At 40.8% G+C, this 21,615-nt stretch overlaps 1 protein-coding gene across 5 annotated transcripts in view; it reads right to left on the minus strand.

The window, feature by feature from the left end:
* Positions 1-992: 992 nt before the first annotated feature.
* Positions 993-21,615, minus strand: part of CCDC148 (coiled-coil domain containing 148) — a 220,580-nt gene continuing 199,957 nt past the window's right edge. For 4 of the 5 annotated variants that reach the window (XM_073241513.1, XM_036996140.2, XM_073241515.1 and 1 more), the window contains 3 exons: positions 12,147-12,264; positions 9,917-10,054; positions 993-6,318 (listed from right to left, as the gene is read on the minus strand). In XM_073241513.1, coding sequence (XP_073097614.1) covers positions 6,172-6,318; positions 9,917-10,054; positions 12,147-12,264 — 403 coding nt within the window. In that variant the 3' untranslated portion in view covers positions 993-6,171. The remainder of the gene's footprint in view (positions 6,319-9,916; positions 10,055-12,146; positions 12,265-21,615) is intronic. The other variant, XM_073241514.1, reaches the window with a different exon arrangement.

A 21,615-nucleotide genomic window follows, 5' to 3' on the forward strand; every position in this document is an offset into this window, starting at 1 on the left:
CTGAAATGCAAAGTTGGTTCAATATATGAAAACTAATCTATATAATACAGCACATTCCCAGAGTAAAGGAAGAAAAATATGATCATCTGAACTGATGCAGAAAAGAGATGTGACAAAATTCAATGCCCTTTTATGATAAAAACATTCAACAAACTAAGAATAGATGGAAACTCCCCCAACATAATAAAGAATGCATAAAGGAAAAACCTACAGCTAATATCATACTCAATGGACAAGGACTGATAGCTTTTTCTCCTAAGATCAGGGGTAAGACAAAGATGCCCATTTTCTCCACTTCTATAAAGTATGTTATTGGAAGTTCTAGCCAGAGCAACATTCTCATGTCATTGAACACCAAGATTTTCAGTGAGGAAAAAAGAAAATACTAATGTAAACTAGAAGATATCAAGGAGAACCCTATAAAATTTGAATTAGAAGTAACAGAATGAATAAAATATGTACACATATATGTATTTTGTGTATATGTATGTGTGTGGATATACATGTGTGCATGTGTGTATGTGTAGATATACAGAGATAAATATATAGACATATAGTGTGAATATTTTTTTAACCACACTCACTGAAAGGGCTTAGAAATGGAGACTAACCCAGCAGCATTGAGAAGCTTTAGCAAATTTTGGTCTTGAAATATCGTTTTCTACCTAAAAGAACCAGGGCTTCTTAGAGCAAAGGCTGACTCCATGTCAGGGAAGGAAATGTTTAAAATGAGCCTAGAACATCTTGTCATGTGAGATAAATGTGACAGATTTCCAAAGATGGATGAAAAAAATCTCTCCCATTTCACATACTCTTCTACAGTGTGACCTTGTCATTGTCATACTCCATCAAGAAGTGGAACTTATTTCCCAACCCTCCTAATTACTTCAATGAATAGAATATGGAGGAAAAAATCCCACACTAGTTCCAGCAGTAGATTTTAACTGGCATCTTGTACTTTCTGTCTCGTAAAAATGTTTGCTCTTAGTAAGTGCCATCTAGAAACCCAGCCACCATTCTACAAGAAACCCAAGCTGTATGGAGAAGTCACACGTAGGTGGTCCAGTTAATAACCTCAGATGAGCTCCCAGATGATGAACAGCACCGCCTGCCAGCCTTGCGAGTCCTCTCGGCCACCAAGCCACGCCAGCCCGCAGAGGACTACAGCTTCACGTCACATCTGACTGTAAGCATCAGAAAGACCCTGTGATAGGCAAAAAAAATGGCTTCCCAAAGATGGCCATGTTCCTAATCCCCAGAACCTGCGAATACGTTATGTTACACAGCAAAAGGGAAGTAAGGCCACATATAGAATTAAGGCTGCTAATTAGCTGTCCTTAAATTAGGGAGGCCATCATGGATTAGCAGCAGGCCCAGTGTGATCACAAGGACCCTTAACAGTGGAACAGGGAGGCAGAGGAGGGATATGAAATGATGCCAGTGTGAGCACAAGACTTGCCATTGCTGGTTTTGAAGAGAAAAGAAAGGGGCCCTGAGAGAAGGAATGTCGGAAGCCTTTAGAAGCTAGAAAAGGCAAGGAAACAGATGTTCTCCTACAGTGTCTAGACAGGAATGCAGCCTGGCCAACATCTTGATTTTAGCCCAGGGGGACCCAATTCTGGCTTTTGACCCTCAGAAAAATAAGATAATAAGTTTGTATTGTTTAAACCACTACATTTGTGGTAATTTGTTATGGCCATGATTGATAATTAATACAGGCTCCAAGCAAGAACCATACAGTGCAACCCAGTCAACCCACAGAACATGAGAGATGGTAAAATCTTGTAGCTTTGATCCATTATGCTTTGTTACAAAGCAATAGATAACTGGAATAGCAAGGAACTTGTCAAGTTTGACAGGTTGTCTCAGAAGAACCTGAAGCCACTGAAAAGTCTTCCATTGGGTAAGGAAAGGATCATTTGGGTAGCAGTAAGGAGAATACTTCAAGAAACTGAAACATCAAACACATTTAAATCCATGGTTTCATAAACATACAAACTGATCACTTTTAAAGGGTGTTAGGAAAACAGCTCATTATTTTGAAAACTGATAAGTTGAGATAAGAAAAGAAACATTTAGCTTACCTATATTATATAACCAAATACCACAAGAGGAAAGTTTTTCTTTCTATGTATAAGGTTTCCAGCTAATAAAGGAAGAAGTGATTGAATTATAGTATTTCTACCATGCAATCCATACTTAATTAATGGATCTAGGCATTGAGAATTAATGGTAACTACGTTTTTTTAAAAGATCCAAACAGGTAATGTATGTATCCTCATGAGAAAACACACAGCACAATTAAGTATTCTTGAACAAAAAAGAACCTGAACTGATATCTGATAAAGGCTCTAAATCCAAATACCAATTTTTAGCAAACACAGAGAACAGAGGAACATTAAACTGCACCAAGAGAACACAGTCAGCAAAATCCAACATAGGAAATTCTACACATAAATTTGTTTCAACAAATGATTTCAAGGAGAAAAAAAAAAGGATGCAGGGGGAGGCCCATAGATTAAAAGACATAATTTAAAAACTAAAGCTAAAGTATGGTGTTTAAGGATCTTCCCTTGGGTGATTCAGCAATAAAGAGGTAAAGGTTCTAGCCCAGAGGTCTACCACACTTCGAGATCAACAGAGATGCAGCAGTCAGCAAAGCAGATTCAGCAGCGCCTCAAGCAGCAGGACGTATAGCAGATCGCTGTCACAGAGCTGAGAGAGGAGCATGTTCTAATGGCGTAGTCATCAACTGAGTTAGAGGCTGCCATGAGTGGGCAGTAGACTGCAAGTGGTCATCAAGCTGGTCAATATGGAGTTGACTGGTGGCTTTGCTAAGGGCTCTGTCAGTGGAGGGTGAGGGCGGAGCTAAATCAGAATGAATAGACAGTAACTGGAAAGAGAGAGCAGGAAACATCAAATAGCTACAGACAACTCTTTCAGGAAGTTTACCTAAGAAGAGAAGCAGAGAAATGGCCTGGTAGCTGGAGGAATATGTGGGGCTAAGGGAGATCGATTTTTAAGGTGAGATTTATTTGAGCCTATATGCCTGAAAATGTAGGCAAGAAAAAGCATAACCAAAAATAAGAAATTCTTGCTGAGTTGAGGGTTTGAACCTAAAATACACATGGAAAGATCAGTCTTCAGAGAGCTGCTCCCTCTGTTAGAGGAAGCAAAAGGTAAATGCGGATTTAGGTGTAATTGCACATTTGGTGGTGGGGACATAAGGGACTTCTCATCTGGCATGGATGACATTGTTTCCATTCAGTCTGGGGGTGAGCCCATCACCCTTAAAGATGTGGAGTTGAATCAGGCTGTACCATTTATTAACCATGGGACTGAGGATGGTGGTTTCCAATTTTTTTTGGATCACTACCCACTAAGAAATACATTTTGGTTGTGACCTACTATATACACACTCATGAATAAATGAAATCAAATTTCATGGTCCAGTGCTTATTCCTATTAGGTACATACTCTTTTCTTTATTTTTAAGCCTGCCTGACAATCTAGACTGGCACACATCTATGTGAAACAGCACAGGGCTGGGGGTGGGGGAGTAGGAGAGAAAATTAAAGGGATCCTGTCTGATTTCAGGCTAAATAAGATTCCCAGGCAGACACGGCCTTGCTAACTCAGAATTCCTGTAAACTGGGGATATTTAATCAGAAACTGGCTAGAAAGATTATTGCTGATACATTCATATACTAAGAAATTATACTTTTAATAATTTTTGTTATTTTCCAGTTTATTGGGAATTTATAGCATTGAGATATAATAGTATATAAAATACATACACTTGAAAGAATAATTAGAAACACATAATCACTACCCTCGTTAAGCAGCAAAACATTTCCAGTAAGTTGGAAGGCCCCACCCACGTCTGCCTCTCTATCCCTGAGAGGTAATCATTACCTTGATTTTAGTGTTAATCATTTTTCTCATTTTCTTCTGTTGTTTCACCACCTATGATGTATCCTTAAACAACACAGGTTAGTTTGGTCTGTTTTTGCACTTTAGATAAATGAAACACAGCACAGTATGTACCCTTTTGCATCTGGCTCCTTTCACTGTTACGTCCATGCTGAATTTTTTTCACTTCTATATGCAATTCCAGATATGAATAAACCACAATTTTCATGTCCATTTTACCACTGATAAACATTGGTTTGTTTTCCTTTGAGAGATTAGAGTTCCATCTCCTTACACCCATATGCAGGGGCCTCTCACGGGCATATATCTAGGAGCAGAATTCCTGGCTCAAAGTGTACGGGCAGTTTCAGCCTGAGCAGGTAAGTCCACACTTTTCAGCTTACACTCCCCAGACCAGTGGGTGCTCCCCATTGCTCTGTACCGTCATTTGGTACTGTTATATTAGTTGTATTGTGGCCAATCTGGTGGGCACATACTTGGTATTTCACTGGGGACTTTAATTGGTATTTCCATCTTTTCTTAAGTTTATTAGCCATTTGGATTTCAGGGCATATTCTTTTACTTTTCTGAACCTATTTCCTTATCTGTAAAATAATGGCCAAATACGATATTATATGTAAAACACATACAGAGTGCTGAGCACACAATTTGTGCCCAGGGAAGGGTAACTCATAATAATACTAGTTTTAAAAGAAAGAAAAATTATTTGGATCTGAGTGTGGACACAGTGTGCAGCTGGGCTGCTGCCCACATCTCAAGTAATGTTTTCACCACCACAACTCTGTACAGTTCTCAGGTCACGGCCGCTTCCTCCTGCTGGGCAGCACCAGCCACCTGACTGTTGTAGAAGTGTAACAATGTAACAGGGATGCTATTCAGCGGGGATTTGAGTGCGCTCCCCTGGACAGCAGTGATTCTGATGCCGGGAAGGACCTGTGGACTCTGAGAACTATTAGCGTCTGGCCACTTGCAGACGCTGGGCTGTGACGGAGCAGGGCTGTCTCGGCTTATGGTCTGAGGCGTCCCATAGGGCAGACTGACGGCCCATGAAAGCACAGTGACCACGGGAGCCACCCTCAGGGAAGACCCAGGGCTCACTATGCCATGGGTTTTGTTAGTTTCCTTCTTTCATGTTAGGATACGATGCTGCCGAAATGGCATCATGGCAAATTGAATTTTGGAGTCTAGATAAGGGGTTTTGCTCAGAGAATCTTTGGCAAAGGGCCATTTTGATGAGTTGGACATGTATTTAGTCCCATCATGTTGGGGACAATCATGAAACCAATATTCCACCAGTTTTTGTCTTTTTTTTACATTATTCCAGTAACTGCTTGGAGACCGGCAATCCCTGGGCTGGATGTGGGTGGGAAACGGCAGGCAGTTGTAATAGAGAGAAAATATGGGGGGAGTCATCTTAACAGTAATAAAGGCAACTTTCAACAATACTGACTTGCTACTCTGATTAAATAACCAATTTTTAGAAATAGTCGACAACTTATGCCTGAATTTTATTTGAAACATTTTATTTGAAACATTCCTTTTCTATACAACCATCTAGATATTTAATAGGAAGTTTGGAATGCGTGATGGTATTTTAAATATTATGAATTTTAAAATATTCCTTCTAAACAACCATACAAATATATATTTTCCAAGACCAAACTGATATATCCATGCCTGAAATGTATTTCTAATTTCTAATTTATTTTATGGGCTCATTTGCAAAATGAAATTGTTTGGATGACTGGTTTGCAGTAAACATGCTATACCAAATTGGTTTCTAAATTTAGAGAAAGGTTAAGCCTCTTCTTACAATAATCAAGAAATAATAGAAGTATTAATGATAATGAAGCTTCCATAATTAAAAAGTCAAATTCTGAAATAAGAAGAAATGCATGTTAGCAGGTACCAGAAATAATTCTCACAAATGGTTATTTTGAGCTCTTTTCATGTAGAATGCAACCTCCAAAACACAATTTACTAAATGATAATATATATACCATGCATGTCATAATTAATTTCCATAGTCTTAGAAAACTTAGTACTCACAGACATAACAAAGATACAGGAAACAGTGGGTGAAATTCTAAGAATCATAAAAGGCAAAGTTGTTTTAACATGTACTTTGATTTCTTGTCTGATATTTTAAAAATTGTTAGAAAGTAGTTATTTTGTTATCCATATAAATGTATTCAAAGAAAAATCTTGTTTACATATAATAGGATTTGAGAATGAGCTCTAGATTTTAAATACAGTTGACTCCATGTCCTTTCGTGGAGGTTTCAGGGGATTGATTTTTGGTAATACCTCTTTGGCATAAAATGCTTTATGAAGTCCAGCTTCTCGGAGTGCTAACTCAAAACGAAGTCTAGGGTCAGAAATTATCTGTAGAAACAAAATTAATTGAACTAAAGTAAAATTCATCACTTAATTCCATTTTTCCCCAAGCTGAATAATTTGCTCCTACCATATAGATGACCAGCTTACAATAAACTTTGTGTATTCAGTGACTGTATTCTGGTTGTTTATTGAAAAATGTGCAAACCTTTTTGTCATTATCACTTTCCAGTATATCAGTGGCTTCCAACATAAGATGTATAGAATATTGCATACTATGTTAGTCAAAATACAACATATTAAAATTATTAAAACATGGGGTGAAAAAAAGCTTACTTTCAGTATTATTGCTGATTCATTTTTAATTGATACTTGGAATTTTAAAATACAATCATTCCTTAAAATAAATCTAAACCACAAACTTGTCCATCTATCTGTCTTTAAACAGACATTTTAAGTTCTCCATTATCGGGCATTATGTAAATTAAGTTTAAACACTTGGCTGCTACTTAAAAAAAAATCAATAATTTTCTTCCAAAGGCCAGATTTCCATTTCAAGCAGAACTAAAAAATGCTTCCATCAATCTGACTCTAAGTGGGAATAAACATGTGAGTAGTTCCATTTCTGTTTTCATTTATAGCTGATTGGAACTTATTCCTCTTCCCCTCCTTCTGTGAATATTAAATATCAACAGATTGGCAATAAGAAGGTAGCCACATATGGATTTCAGCTAATGTCGCATTTTACATGGACTTGAAGTCCCCCTAGAGGATGGGATAAAAGCTGTTGTCTCTCCCCCTCAAGGAGCTCTTAAATTAATAGACGTAATAAGAATGCGCACAGGTAACTGCACTTCGTGGCAACATGCCACTGGTTGCTGAAAGAGTAGAGGAACCTAGAGGCCCATCTGCTGGTGCTGGTGAGACCAAGATGGTCTCACTATAAAGTCCAACTTATTATAAATCAGAGCAGGGAGGAAACGAGACTGAGCACGAAAGGAAGGCACATGCAGACGAGAGGTGATACAGGTCAACATGGGATCAGGGTGGCTGGCGAGACCGCTGGGTACCATTGGGAAACACTGGGAAAGGATACTTCTAAGGCTGGGACTTGGATTTTAAATGCTAAGGGGTCTAGGGAGCTACTGAGGTTGTGTTTCTGTTTTCAGCATGAAAGTTTGTTTTCACTGTCACTTCATTAAGAAGCTCTATCTGATTGTAAGTTCAGGATAAACTAAGGAGGCAGGGAGAGTGGTTAGGAGTCTTCTACAATTGTCTAGACACGAAGTAATAAATGCCTAAACCTGACGGGTAGCAAGGAGAGAGAACTGTCAAACACTATGAAGGGAAGAATCAGTAGAACTCGGCAACTGCTCAGGTACCCAGAGAAGGGGCACTGATGTGTGGAAGTCAGGAACAATATGGGGGCTTATGTCTGAGAAGCAACATATTTGAGCCTTAGACCTAGTTTTCCCCTTTCCTCCTCCAGGGGTTTCCCTGGTCACAACCACTTCCAAGGACTCATGGTCCACCTGTGTACTATTACCACCTTAATTATCTCCAGATTTTCCCCTCTTCTGAGCTCCAGGGTTGTGAGGTTTAAAATGTTTTCATTATTCTAGTTTTTAACAGATAGCAAGTGAAATGTAGATTTCTCTAGAATGCTGACCTCCAACTCCTCAATTACCCTCCCCAGAGGCAGCCAGTTACTCGGAAATGTGCTAGCCATCTTCACCCCTAAACAAGACATGCACAAATTGTCTCCCTAAGTCTGTTTTTCCCTTGTTTTCTTACATGGTTAATGGCAGCAACGTGTAATGATTATAATTTACTGAATTACTACTAGGTGCCAGACAATATTTTAGGCAATTGACATTTATTATCCTAATCTTCATAAGAACCTTGCAAATTATTATTTTACAGATGAAGTAAAAAAAACATAAAGATGTTAATAGCTCTCAGAAGTTCACACAACCAGTAAACAGCGGATGTGTATTTGAATCCAACATGCAGGCTCTTCTCAGTAGCACTTGCTGCCTAACTTAGAATCATCCTCACTTTCATTATATCCCCACTCCTGTCAGCCAGAGCCATTCCTGCCCTTCCCGCACCTTCTCTGAAGTCTCCACAGTTTTACAAAGGATCTGACCCCACCCACCACCCTTGCCAATCTGCCATTCAGAACATGTTGCTACAACATTAATCTGATTTTATAATTCACGAGCTTCAAAGTCATGCCTCTGCTCACAGGATAAAGGCCAAACGGTCTTAGTAAGCAAGACCTACTACACTTTCCATAGCCTGACCCTAATCTATGCTTCCAGTCTCATCTCCCTGCACCCACCCTGCCATGTACTTTACACTGAAAACACACCAATAAGGACCTCTTTCCCTCCTCTTCTGCTTGATGAAAGCCTTCTTTCCTCAGCCCAGGCACTCTGAGAACTTTCCAGTTTCTGACTTCAATTCTCTACAAGCCGCAGGTGCCCTCCCCACTCTGGCTTCTGGAGAGAACCTTGCATCCTTACAATTAATTCCTCTCCCTATGCACACCTCCTGCCTCCAACCTGTTTTGTTTTTAGCTTAAATCATCTGGAATGAATTGTTATTGCTGCCAAAAATCCTCCAATAAGACATAGCTTAATTCCGTTTTGCCACTTTCTCTGACACCCCCATCAGGGTTACAGCTCATGTCCTGCCCCTTGCCGCGACAGTCCTTAGACCTCCATTGTGAAGGTGTCTCAACTTGATGGCATTATTCCCATAAATGCTCTTTCCTTCCCAACCCAGTTCATCTGCTACTTCCTCCACACAGGGCAAGTGTATTTTGTTCAGGAGGGAACCTGGCACCCCGCACAGTGCTAGATAAAGAATGTGTTCCATTAATGTTTGCCCAATTTATGAATTGTTCATCCCTTTACTACCTAGCAAAGTAGGTAGCACATGGTAGAGGCATGCTCCATTTGTCAGTGGGTGAACAAAGTTTTCTGCTTTTTATGTAAATAAGAATTTAGCCTCTCTCCTTAGATTTGTAAAATTAACAACTATTTTCTCCCTTAATTTCAGTGATAGCCATTCATCCAACTGTCCTTCCATCCAGCTAAAAAAAAAAAACTTAAAAATCTCTTCTTAGTTACAGGAACAGACTAAAATGAATCCAAAGTTCCTAGAAATGGTAAAATCACCCCATAATACTTTTTCTACAGAAAATGTTTTATCAATAGCTCTGATGTATTATCTTCTGTTCATTTTAATTTCTGAAAGCTTACCTCTGCTTTGTATTATCAGTATCATCAGTTGTTTCTTTAATAGGATTTATGTTCTGAATTGAAACAATTTCTGAATGTGATAAATAAAAAAATACTAACCTAATTTTAAAGTAAGATTTTGTAAAGCTATTTTTCAAATTAAAAAAATATCTTTCATTGACAGATAACATTTTTAGATAAGCTGCTTTGTTCTATGGTCACCTATCAGCTATTTTATAATATTAAGAATTATGCAGTCATTATGTGCTATCATTTAGAAGTAAAAAATTATGCTAATAGTATTCAAATGTAAATATTGAAAATGTGTAACCCAAAACATACACTTCCACAATTCTTATCATGGCTTTTGTATCAATCATGATAATTTCCATAATTACCTGCTGTTCATTGTATGTATTCAATGTGAAGAGTGGCTTTTGAAGAATAAATTCTTCAATTCCTATACCCATTCTCGCTTTTGATGCCATTGTATCTGACATCATTCTAACAGGATCAAACTGAGCAACAATAGCAACCTAAAAGAAGAAAAAGTTAATGGCTTTGGAACAAGATAAAGTTAAGAACGTTTACTAAAGATAAAACCTAAGAGGGGAGGGAAGGGAAGACTATTAATCCAGGCCAATACTAGAGATACACGAAGGAGTCAAAGGTTTGAAAACAAAACATAATATTAAGACTATGATCTGTAATTGTTTGCTAATGGCTGGATAATCACAGTTAAAGTTAAAGTTGGGTAAAATTTTTTCTGATACAAAGTTACAGGAAACCTTCATAGAAAACCTACATCTTCAATCACCTTGAAAGTAACAAAAAGTAAAAAAAAAAAACATTCATTTTTAGCCACTGGCAATGTATGGTTATGGTAGCAACCCCATGAAGCTTTCTAGAAGGGTAAATCTGATTAAGCTGAATCTAGAGTATGTCATTCATGGGTAATGTTGAGTGTATTGATGGTACTGGGCAAGATGAGTGGATCTGCACTGTCCCAGGCAACTAGATGTCCAGGGATGGTCCCTTCTACTGAAAAACTGCCCAAGTCATTTTCAACCAAATGCCTTTGTCCTTTATGATCACTGAAATCATTCAAACCTGCATCCTAATGAAAAGCCACTAATTTTGTAAATTATATGCATCATTAGTAACACCTGCCTGTTAATTCCTAAAGTCAAGAATTAGCATTAGGAAAATAGCATTTTTAATGCCATTTAGAAACTGTAATGACATAACCAGGGGTTGAACATAATTACTATAGGTTTCCTAGCCAAAATGTCTTAGAGTTCTAAACACTGATTACAGATAACTGGCACAGATATTTCCTCTTTTAAAGGGTTCACAGATGGAAAGAATTATAATCATATGGACTCTGTAGTTATCAAAATTACATTTGAAAATGAATGTATTTAGTAATAGTGACATTGAGTTTTGTCTCCAGAATACCAGGTATATAATTATTTTCTAATGATCAAGTCATATGTTTGTTGAATCTAGGATGACCAGGACTTACATTCCTATGCTTTGAATTTATTTCTATAGTTTATCAAATATGATATAATAGTTATATGCATTTACACTTCATCCAAACTATGTCATTTAATTAGACTTCCTTGGTTTGAATTCAGTCTGACATTTAGTAGCTGTGTTACTTTGGGGAACCTCTGCACCCCCTCAGTTTCCTCTTCCATAAAATAGAAGTATTAATATTTACATCATAGGGTTGTTGTAGAGACTAAGTGAAGTAAAACCTAAGAGCATTTGGAAGAGGGTTTTATACATAGTAAATATTTTAAAATGTGAATGCATATTACTATAAATCTGAGACAGATACTTTTATTATTTCCATTTTTCAGAGGAGGAAATGAACCTTAGGGAGATTAAGATCTAAGTTTCCTCTACCAGTAAGTAGAGAACCAGGTTGTACCAGGTTTGAAGGATGCCAGAGGTTCTACTGACATAGAAGGAAAACCACACAGCCATTTCATCTCAGCTGAGCAATGGCATCAATGAAGATTCTGGAGTTTATGAGTTGAACTCATTTCACTTCCAGGTTAAAAATTCTGAAAAATCCCCAAGTTCTTAAATTTCTGCTCTTGGCTATCTACCATCTACTTTAGAAACTCTTATCTACTTTTATAGGCAAAGCAATGGGAGGCTTTTATTTCTCCACAAAACTCATACTTTTAAAAAGTGGTTTTCAACATGTTTGTTGACTATGGGATGTTTCCAAACAGAGGTTCCTCTCCAGGGGGGTTATTTTGCTCAAGCTCCATCAGGTTTTTTGAGGGAAGTAAAATCCTTTGGCTAGATGCAAAGTTCCAATGCTGTAAATGGATACTATTCAGCTAATAAACTAGAGGTAGCCTGGGTGTATTAAATCTTGGGAGAGCTTTTTAAAAAGTGCTGATAAAATTCTTTTAATATACTAGAAACTGGAACTGGTTCAACCTAAATCTAATTGCTCACAGGAATGAAGATCAGTGTCCCAATTTAGAAATGTTACATTTTATATAGCAGATGTCCTGACCTAAGCCCTAATAATGTTATTAAGTGCACTTAAAAATGTTAAGAGCACTTCAAAACCACCCATGAAAATCTCCAAATTAAAAGCACCTGTTTCCTAAGGGCTTCTAGCCGCCTCTGTCTGTTTTCTTCTTCATGTGCTTCTTGAAGAGCCACTTCTTCTTTCTCCATCAAACGCTTTTCCAGTAATTCTTGCCTATATTTAACCCTTTAAAACAATGCACAGGAAAGTTGGGAAAATTTAATAATCTTGGAGATTATATGGCTGGGAGCAAAGGGGCAGAAAGCAGCCCTCACATTGTTTTTACTTGTTTGGGTTGTTTTTATATCCAGACAATAAAAGATGCTTGTATAAAATACATTTTGCAGTAATTCTAATAACAACCAGGCATGAGGCAGGGAAACATGAGGTAAAATGCAATCCGTCTACTTTCTTCTTTGAAAGTGTTGTATGAACTCTCAAACTATTGGTTGCCACAGCTGCAGTTAATCCCACCCAACAATAGTCTCATTTTCTTGAGTTTGCTAGTAGCTGCAGTTAATCCCACCCAACAAATAATAGTCTCATTTTCTGATAAGCTTTAACACAATTTGAGATACTAAAAAGGCTGTATTACTGATTAAGTGTAAGTACTTTAAGAATAGTAAATAAAGTCCTATAATAAATGCCCAAATGATGTCAGTTACTCGAACTTAAACCAAACTATACTCTCACTCACTTTGTCAAGAATGCCCTTTCTGGGGGAATGGGTGCTTGTACCAACAAACTTTGAAAATTGCACTTTGACTGTAGATGGCAGCAAAAACATGACTTTCCTCTGGCATTGCATTTCCATCCTCAAAATCTTCAGATATTAAAATGGGGCACATTTAAACACCTGTTTTAATATCTCCATGCTCATTTGGCCCTCCTAAAAAAGCTATCTTTTTAGGCAGCTTCCTTTGCCATCTTCTTGCCTGAGAAACCCTTCTACTTAACTAGAGATGAGATTTATCTTTTATAAAAAAACAGGCACCCAGCTTCTCCAGAGACTAGGAGGCCATTGCCTCTATCATCCATTATTGATGGCTCAGATTTAGCTTTCTTTACATCAGTCACAAATGGGCTTTGCCCTTGGTGTGCACACCCGCTGTCTTCGCTACACCCTTCTTATTCTGGATCCTGACATTTACGGAGGTGTTCACTATGCAGCAAATCTTGTGCTAAGAGCTGTTGATGTTTTAGCTCATTGAGGCTTCACAACCAACCTATGCTGGGGTGGCGTTATTGATCTCATTTTAAAGATAAAGAAATGGAGGGATAAACTGGTGATGTAACTTATCCGAGTCTCACACACAGTAGCAGAGCCAGAGGTCAAACCCAGTAGACTGGCCCCAGGTCCATGCCCACCCATTCCCCTGCACCCTCCACCCTCATTCAGTTAACCACTAGGTTCTTCTCTTGTGTCTCGCCTGAGGGTTTCAGCCCTGACAAGTACAGTGTGGACTGACAATGGACCACTCTTAGGGCAAAACGTTTACACGTGGCTTTATTCTCATGGTGGAAGATCAAGCATTAGAACCCCATCCACCTCAGGACAAGTCTGCATGCAACAAGCCTTCCCCAGAGCACTGCGTGGAGCTCTTTATAGAGTCAACAATAGCTCATTGCCCACACCTGTGCAAGCATGTGCCTGCGAGCATCGCACGTGCACAGGTGGGCAAGTAGACCAGGGTCAGGTGAGGATCCTTGCCAAGGAACTCCCATTTTCTCTACATTCATCTAGCCTTGTTTATGCCACTCACCTCACTGACTTCTGAACAGCTATTGTGTTCCAAACTCTGTGCTAGCTATTGTGAGCACACCGAGAAGGCTGACCTTAAGAAGTCTGTAGTTTAACACAGAGACAGACAGACAAGTCTGAGAACTAAACGGGTGTACAGTGCCGTCAGAGAGGCGTAAGGAAGGCCCATGGAGAACGGGGAGAACGGCGAAGGGATGGTTTTCTGGGCCGTGGGAAAGGCTGGTACGACTCAGCAGGAGCAGCCTCTGGTCTGGGTCTCAGGGACTGGGATTTGAGGGGCCGGAAGGCGGGACAGCTGTGCGGGGACAGGCCCCCCCTGGCAGGAGGAGCGGGGTGGGGTCACCAAGGGAAGTACTCGGGCTCCTCCACGCGCAGGGCTGGCACCTGAGAGTGGCGATTTCTTAAATTTTGCCCCTGGGCACCTCACTCGCCTTCCCTGGTCACAGCCCTGGGAAGGGTAGGGCTCGGGCAGCTGGAACAGAGTAAGTGAATGACCGGAGGGAAAGAGTTGCCCAGCTGAGCACGGGCAGGCAGAGCCCGGCAGTCACACGGTTCCCGCAGGAAGGCTTGCTTCTGGGCAGGAAAACTTTAACCCAGATGGCTTCTGAGGCTGGCAAAGCAGCAGCCGTCCAGGAAGAGGAAAGGAGGGGAGCAGATGCTTGTAGAGTACAGAATGCAGAATGGGATTCAGAAGGAGAATCCTAAACTCCTCTTGTGGGTGTGGCTCTTCTCCCCTCACCTCCACTTTAGGAGTCAGTACCCCCAGACACATGGATTCGAGGCCCCACAGCCCACAGAGCTCCCCCTCTCCTGTACCTCCGGGTCATGGAAGCTGTATTTCTCATTCTCTCCCTTTGCACTAAGGCATGACACCACCTCTCTAACGAGGTTCGACTCAGTTTAACCACTGAGCACAAGCTAAGTGAACTACTGTGAAGGTTCGATTAAGAGATACCCTGGGATTCGACAATCACCATATGCTAATTCTCAGAACCTCTGTAAAGTTTTTGTTCCTTTGGGATATATAGGTTGCTTTGTCTGCACCAAAGTTGTGTCTGCACTGTGGGAAAGTCACGGTCATCCCATTAGGGGAGCTGGACTAGTGAGGAAGGAATTGCAAATGACAGTGAAGCATTTGAACCTGTGTGTAAAAAAGGCAGGTTCAGGGTTTACTTGGAGGCTCATTCATTCATTCAACTATTTGTTGAGCACCTGCATTCATTTATCAGCTATTTACTGAGCACTTGCTTTGCATCAGTCACCATGCCAGGCACTGGAGATATAAATTTGGCAGAGGAGATGAACTCCTGTCCTCACAGGACCCTCCATCTGGAGGGGATACACAGACCAGCCAGTTATGATTTAGGGTGGCTCTTGCTCTGTTGGGACAATGGGGTAGCATTCTTAGGAAAGGCCCCTTTGCTACACTTGGGGCATTCAAGAGGGCATCCAAGAGGAGGGATCTCAATTTCAGACCCAAAACGGAAGAGAAATTCTCCAGAGGGGGAGAGAATTGAAAGAATGTTCCAGGCAGAAAAAAAAAAAAAAGTACGTGAAGGCCCGTAGGGGAGAGCATGATGTTTTTGAAGAACTGAAAAAATACTTGGAAGGACCAAAAATGAACAGTGCTAGGCGAGAGGTGCCAAAAGCTGCGGCCCGAGGAGGAGCATGGGGACTTGGCAGGCATGAGGGCTTTGGTCAGGGAGACGTGGTGAACACAGACCTGGGACACAGGGAAGGATTTTCGGGCGGCAAGACCCATGACAGTTATCCAGATGTAAGCTGATTCTGTAAACCAGGGAAGAGGGAAAGATACTGGCAGCAGGTGGGGAGATGACATGGGGTTAAATTTTATATAAAAAATAGAATAAATTTATTTTATGAGAGAGGAGATAGAGAGGAAGGGGTCATGGTCTCTCTTACACAGTGAATGACAGGGTCCCTCATTAAAACAGAGAACTTTGAGAAGTGTGAAAGAAGGAATTACATTTATTTTGTACCCTGCCTTTGCAAGATCGGGGCTAAAGAAATTGATGGGGAATCTTTATCAATAGCAGGGAACTAGGGTCATGGGGCAGGTGGTATCAGTCAGGAAAAGAGTATCTGGGTAAGAAGAGAAGCAGGCCTAGGATTGATTTCCAAGGGAACATTTAAGAAAGGGACAGAAGAGGAGGAAGCTATCTAGGAAAATTAGGAAAAGTGGTGCCAAAGAAGCTAAGGAAAATGGGATTAACCATGCTGAGTGCTAAAGAAAGATCCATTAGAATCCACAATAATCTTTGGAGTAAATAACAGGGTCATTGGTGATGGTGGCAAGAGCAGTGGGGAGCCATGACAGGAGGACTGGAGGGGGAGTGCAGACAGCCTTCACTAAGACTGATGAAAAAGGGGAGGAGAGAGGTAGGGGGTGTGGAGGAAGCTTAGAGCTGATCACAGTGGCTGCAAAGGAATGATCAGGATTACTGAAGCTGCCTTGAAGATTTGCAATGGGAACATTCAAGAAAGCAGGTGACACGCTCAAATCCTTCATTTCTACAGATGCTGTGGTTTAAACTCAAATAATAATTCACTTTAAAAGGGGAAACTCTTGTTGCCTTTTTCTTCTCCCACCCTGGATAGAAAAATTTCTTTGCCTGAAGAGAAGTGATGCAGAAAAACTCCTGGGAGAAAGCCAAATCCTCACATATTCACGGGGAAAGAAAATAGCAACACAGTAAAGTCAATCATTTGGAAAATTTTCCACATAAATACCTTGAGCCATTTGAGGTAGCAGGTTTTCTCCATATTAAACTGTTGCTATGAAAGTCAGTGTCAGGAAGTGGCTAAACTCAATAGTCTTTAAGTTGTGCACTGAATTCCCAAATAGGAATCCCAGGTTCATCTCTCAGTCTGTTTTATGCTCCTGAATCCACAAAGGTTGAAAGTGCTGCAAAAGAGGCATTTTCTACTTCTCCTGGGGGAGGAGAAGCATCGTATGTTCAAAAGCAACAGCTGCTGCAGAATCAGGCACGGCATTAACAATAATCTAAAAGGATTTTGTTTAAGCCTCCAGGCCTCAGTATACTTGAAGGGACAGGAAGCTTTCATGTAGAAATGGAGAATTTTTGTATCATTTAGGAGACTTTTTATGTGTGTGCTGAACTCTAAGAGATGAGGATATAAATGCAGATGGTTCAGAAACACCTTGAACTTTAGTAACAGCCTCCCTTTGGTGCAGTGAAACCGGTAAGAGCCGGGCAAATATTAAGTACAAAGTCTTGACCGCCCTCCTCTCCTATCCAGAGCCACATGTAACTTTAGTCTGAAAAGAAGCTACAGCAACCAAGGGGATTAAAAGGACTTCTGAAGAATAGCTAATAGTGACAGGTTCAACATCTTTTTAAAAAAGCTTAAGCAGTAAATAAAACAACATGAAGACATGTGTTAATTAGGGTATTCTAACTAGTATTGAACTCTGCCCAAAATGGTTCAAGAAAGTAATTTGGCCTACTGAACTAAAGGCAGTTTATAAACAAACTTGCTACTTAGTGTATAGGTCACGTGGCTTGCTTGGTGTTGAACAAGAATGTTGAAACAGGCACCTGCCGGAGGAGGCGGCAGCATGGGCTACCTGCTTCTGCCTGCTGGGAAATCTGCTTTCGACTTAACCCTGCTCATAAAGTTGTTCTTCCCAGCAAGCAGACAGAACCCCTCCATTAGCCATAGGGCACTCCAACAGGGAAGAATATGTGAAGCAAAACACAGGTGGGCTAGGCGTCAGCACCTGTCAACAGGTGGAGAGCAGGGAGAGGGCAGGGACAGAGGCTAGTCAGAGAAAAGGAAAACAAGCTATTCGGGAGCTCAGGTCAGAGGGCATAACTGCTCTCACAATATCGGTAACGAGAGCACAGGGGATTCTGGCTCCAGGCATAAGCGGAGTCCAGACTCTGCAAATACAATGCGAATCCTGACACAAGGCGGTGACATGCTGGCACAGACAGGCGAGGGGCAAGGACAAAGAGGATTCATAGAGAATCTGCAGGACAGAATTGCTGAACAAACGCCAGCCCTAAACAGAGACTATTCCTTCCTGCTCAGGGCACTTCCTGGTTCCTTTGTGAGGTAGAAAGGCAAGTTCCTATTGGAACTCTGTTCTTTAAGTTATTAATTCAGTTAGTAGGTGCTTAAATAACTCCATTTTGGCTATCTGCCAAGCACTGCCCCAGGTACTCAGAATAGTAAAAAAATTACAACCAGACAAAAAGATCCCCACCCTTTTCAGTCTTGCATTTTTTGAGGCTTGTTATATATAAGCATGCCTAAATAAACATCCTAGTAAAATAAATAAAACTGTTCTTAATTATTTTTGCACTTACTGCAAAAGTCCTAAGATAGAGAGCCCCTTCTTTATACTACTGTTGAACACTGGTTCTCAACTCTGATTATCATTAGAATCATGGGAACTTTCGACAACTTCTTGATGCCCAGGCCCCACACCAGACTAGTTACATCAGAATCTGATGATGGGGCTCAAGCATTGGTTTTTTCTTAAAAGTTCCCCGTGATGATATAAATGTGCAGCCTGGCTTGAGACCCAACATCACGTGGCCCGCGGTTCCCTCCCTACCTTGAACAAAGATCAGAATCACCTAGAGGGCTTGTTAAAGCTCAGATTGCTTGGCCACCTCCAGATTTTCTGATTCAGTGGTAGTGGTGGAGACCTGCAGTTCTCAGTCTCCAGGTGACGCTGATTCTGCTGGTCCGGGGACCAGATTCTCAGAACCACAGTGTAGATGAATATTCAGATTAGAGGAGTTCTATCTGACTATTGCTATCAAGACAAAACCAGGTACATAAACTACCTACACAGGGCTTATTTCTGTCTGCTTGAGCTAAACATAGCAGTTAAATGCCTCAGGATTGATTCAAACTAGAAATTCCTACATTGGTGCTACAGACATTCAAGAGCAGAATCTTCCCTGTGTTAGAAAACCTGCCCCCCTCTGCATGACCCCATTCCTCAGTGACAATGGTCCTTCCAGACTTGGGTAGTATCGGTGATGGGCAGTTGCCATGATGGCTATTACTGAACCAGTAATAGCTGTTTCTTTCCAATGGACAACACACTGATGTGTCTTGATGACAGTTGAAAACCTCACGCTGCTGGAGAGATCTAAAGGGTGTATTCAGTAAAATCAAAGGAGGTGGAGAAAACCTGAAAGCATTTCAGCCTTAAGAAGAAAGTAAGAGCCACTGCCTTTGGGAAAAGTTCTTGCAGCGCCAAGGGGAGGGATAGTTTTCATACTGGAAGTGAAAACCCATAAATGGAAGTGAAATACATTTTCCTGTTGGTTGTAACCAGCCCCACCTAGCTGCCTGAGTTCACTCAGGTGAGAACAGCTGAGAAACAAGGACTGCAACCTGGGATTGAGAACAGCACAAGATGTCATTGGAAAAGGTTACTGAAAGGACATCTCATATATATGAGCCCCTTCCCCAACTTAGTGCAGAAAGATATTTCTACCACAATTTATCCTCCTTTGTTTAAACTGTTCTTAATACTTTTCATCTAGCTTTCAGTAATCTTTCAATATCTTCACATATCCTCAACTCCTAGAATACTCCTTGGCAAAAGCATTTCATGTGGAGTACAGATAATAGGTGCACTGTCTATAGAGAATTTAAAACAATAATAAAAGTCCATCTCTTTTCTTTTTTAAATTACCATGTGCTAGTTAGCAAGTCTAAACAAAGTTAGTGATAAATACTCCCTCCACTGGAGCACACAAGCCCATTTTACTCCACTCATGGTTATTCCTTCAATAGTTTTCCTTAACTGAAAACAAGTGCTACCCAGGTGACACTTCTTCCACCCTCATCCTTTAAAATTGTGGGGGAAGAAGGCTGGCATTTCCCTAGCTCTCCGGCAACAATGCCAGAGAGCTTTTACCCATTGAATTTGGATTATACCATCCTCTTCCTCATGGAGTTCTGGGAGTCAACTACTGACTGCCCAGGTCACTGTTTGTTTGCTGAGGGTTATTCCAAACCCCACTCTTACAGGCTCTTGATCCCCAACAGCATTTTTTTCTCCGCTGCTTCAACAGCCACTCCTCAGACCAGCCTTTGGAGCCTGGCATCACCTAGAACTGTTTCTCTAGCAAAATCATGAACAGAGATTGTGTTCTGACTCCAGCCTCTAGGGTCACCACATACGCTGATAAAGGTTACACACGGCACAGCTCGGAATGGATTGATTGCCTGCCAACCTTCTGTTCCCACTCGCATAAGCTTACAACTTTTAACTTTAACGTTTTTAACCTGCTACTTCAGCTTATCAGGCTCTCTCCATTTGTCAATGGTATTTTTTTTAAACTACATACTACTTGTCACGTGTTGGGCTGTGTCTCCCCTTATTAAATTCCCTGCCACTCGACCTCTTTTCTCACAGGCTATGAGACACCATCAGACTTTATTTTGTTGTCTCTCCAGTTTTGAATTCCTGGTCTGTCTCTTCAAAGATATTATTACCAGTATCCTTTGCACATCTGTTCTTTTACACATCTGTCCTGCCAACTCCAAGCCCTAATTTTGCATATTTATGAGATCGAAGCTGGGTGTTCAGTACTTCTCTGGAATGATTTTGTTTACTCCAGCTGTTTGACATTCCCCCTCTCAGCAGAGAACTTCATCTCCTACTTTACTGAAAGGAAAAGGCCACAAGCATTCATTTCCCCAACATGCTCTGCCCACTTCCAGTCTTGTCAAGACTCATCTTCATCCATCCTTTGCTCCTTAAACCTGGGCTCTTAGTCCCATAAACCAAGCTGTGTTTAGGATCTTGCTGCAGAAATAAAACTCTTCCTTTTCTATGTCTTCAGTCACTCTCTCTCCTCTGATTCCTTTTCTCCTCTGCATACAAACTCCTTCAAATGGGTGGGGGGGAATGTAGCTCTCAACTCTGAGTCCCTTCCTAGCCACCATCCCCTTTCTCTTTTCCCTTCACGGCAAAATTTCTCAGTGAAGGAGCCATACTTTCTGTACCTAATTTATTTTTGGTATCATTAATGTACAATTACATGAGCAACATTGTGGTTACTAGACTCCCCCCATTATCAAGTCCCCACCACATACCCCATTACAGTCACTGTCCATCAGTGTAGTAAGATGCTATAGAATCGCTACTTGTCTTCTCTCTGTTGTACTGCCTTCCCTGTGCCCCTCCCCTACATTATGCATGCTAATCGTAATGCCCCCTTTTCCCCCTTATCCCTCCCTTCCCACCCATCCTCCCCAGTCCCTTTCCCTTTGGTAACTGTTAGTCCATTCTTGGGTTCTGAGAGTCTGCTGCTGTTTTGTTCCTTCAGTTTTTTGCTTTGTTCTTATACTCCACAGATGAGTGAAATCATTTGGTACTTGTCCTTCTCTGCCTGGCTTATTTCACTGAGCGTAATACCCTCTAGCTCCATCCATGTTGTTGCAAATGGTAGGATTTGTTTTCTTCTTATGGCTGAATAATATTCCACTGTGTATATGTACCACATCTTCCTTATCCATTCATCTTCTGGGGGACACTTAGGTTGCTTCCATCTGTTCCTAATTCTTCACTTCTCATTTAGTCCCAAACTCACTGCAGTCTGGCATCTGTATTCTCCTCTCTATGAACACTGTTACCCAAAATGGCACAGAAACTCAAATGGAGCCTTCTTTTAGAGCTCCTCTGACATGATCTGTCTACAGTGCCTGGTACTGATGACCACCTCCTTCAAATGCACATTCTACCTCTCTGACTGCTC

Source organism: Manis javanica, chromosome 7 (assembly GCF_040802235.1).
Source record: "Manis javanica isolate MJ-LG chromosome 7, MJ_LKY, whole genome shotgun sequence".
NCBI classification, from domain to species: domain Eukaryota; kingdom Metazoa; phylum Chordata; class Mammalia; order Pholidota; family Manidae; genus Manis; species Manis javanica.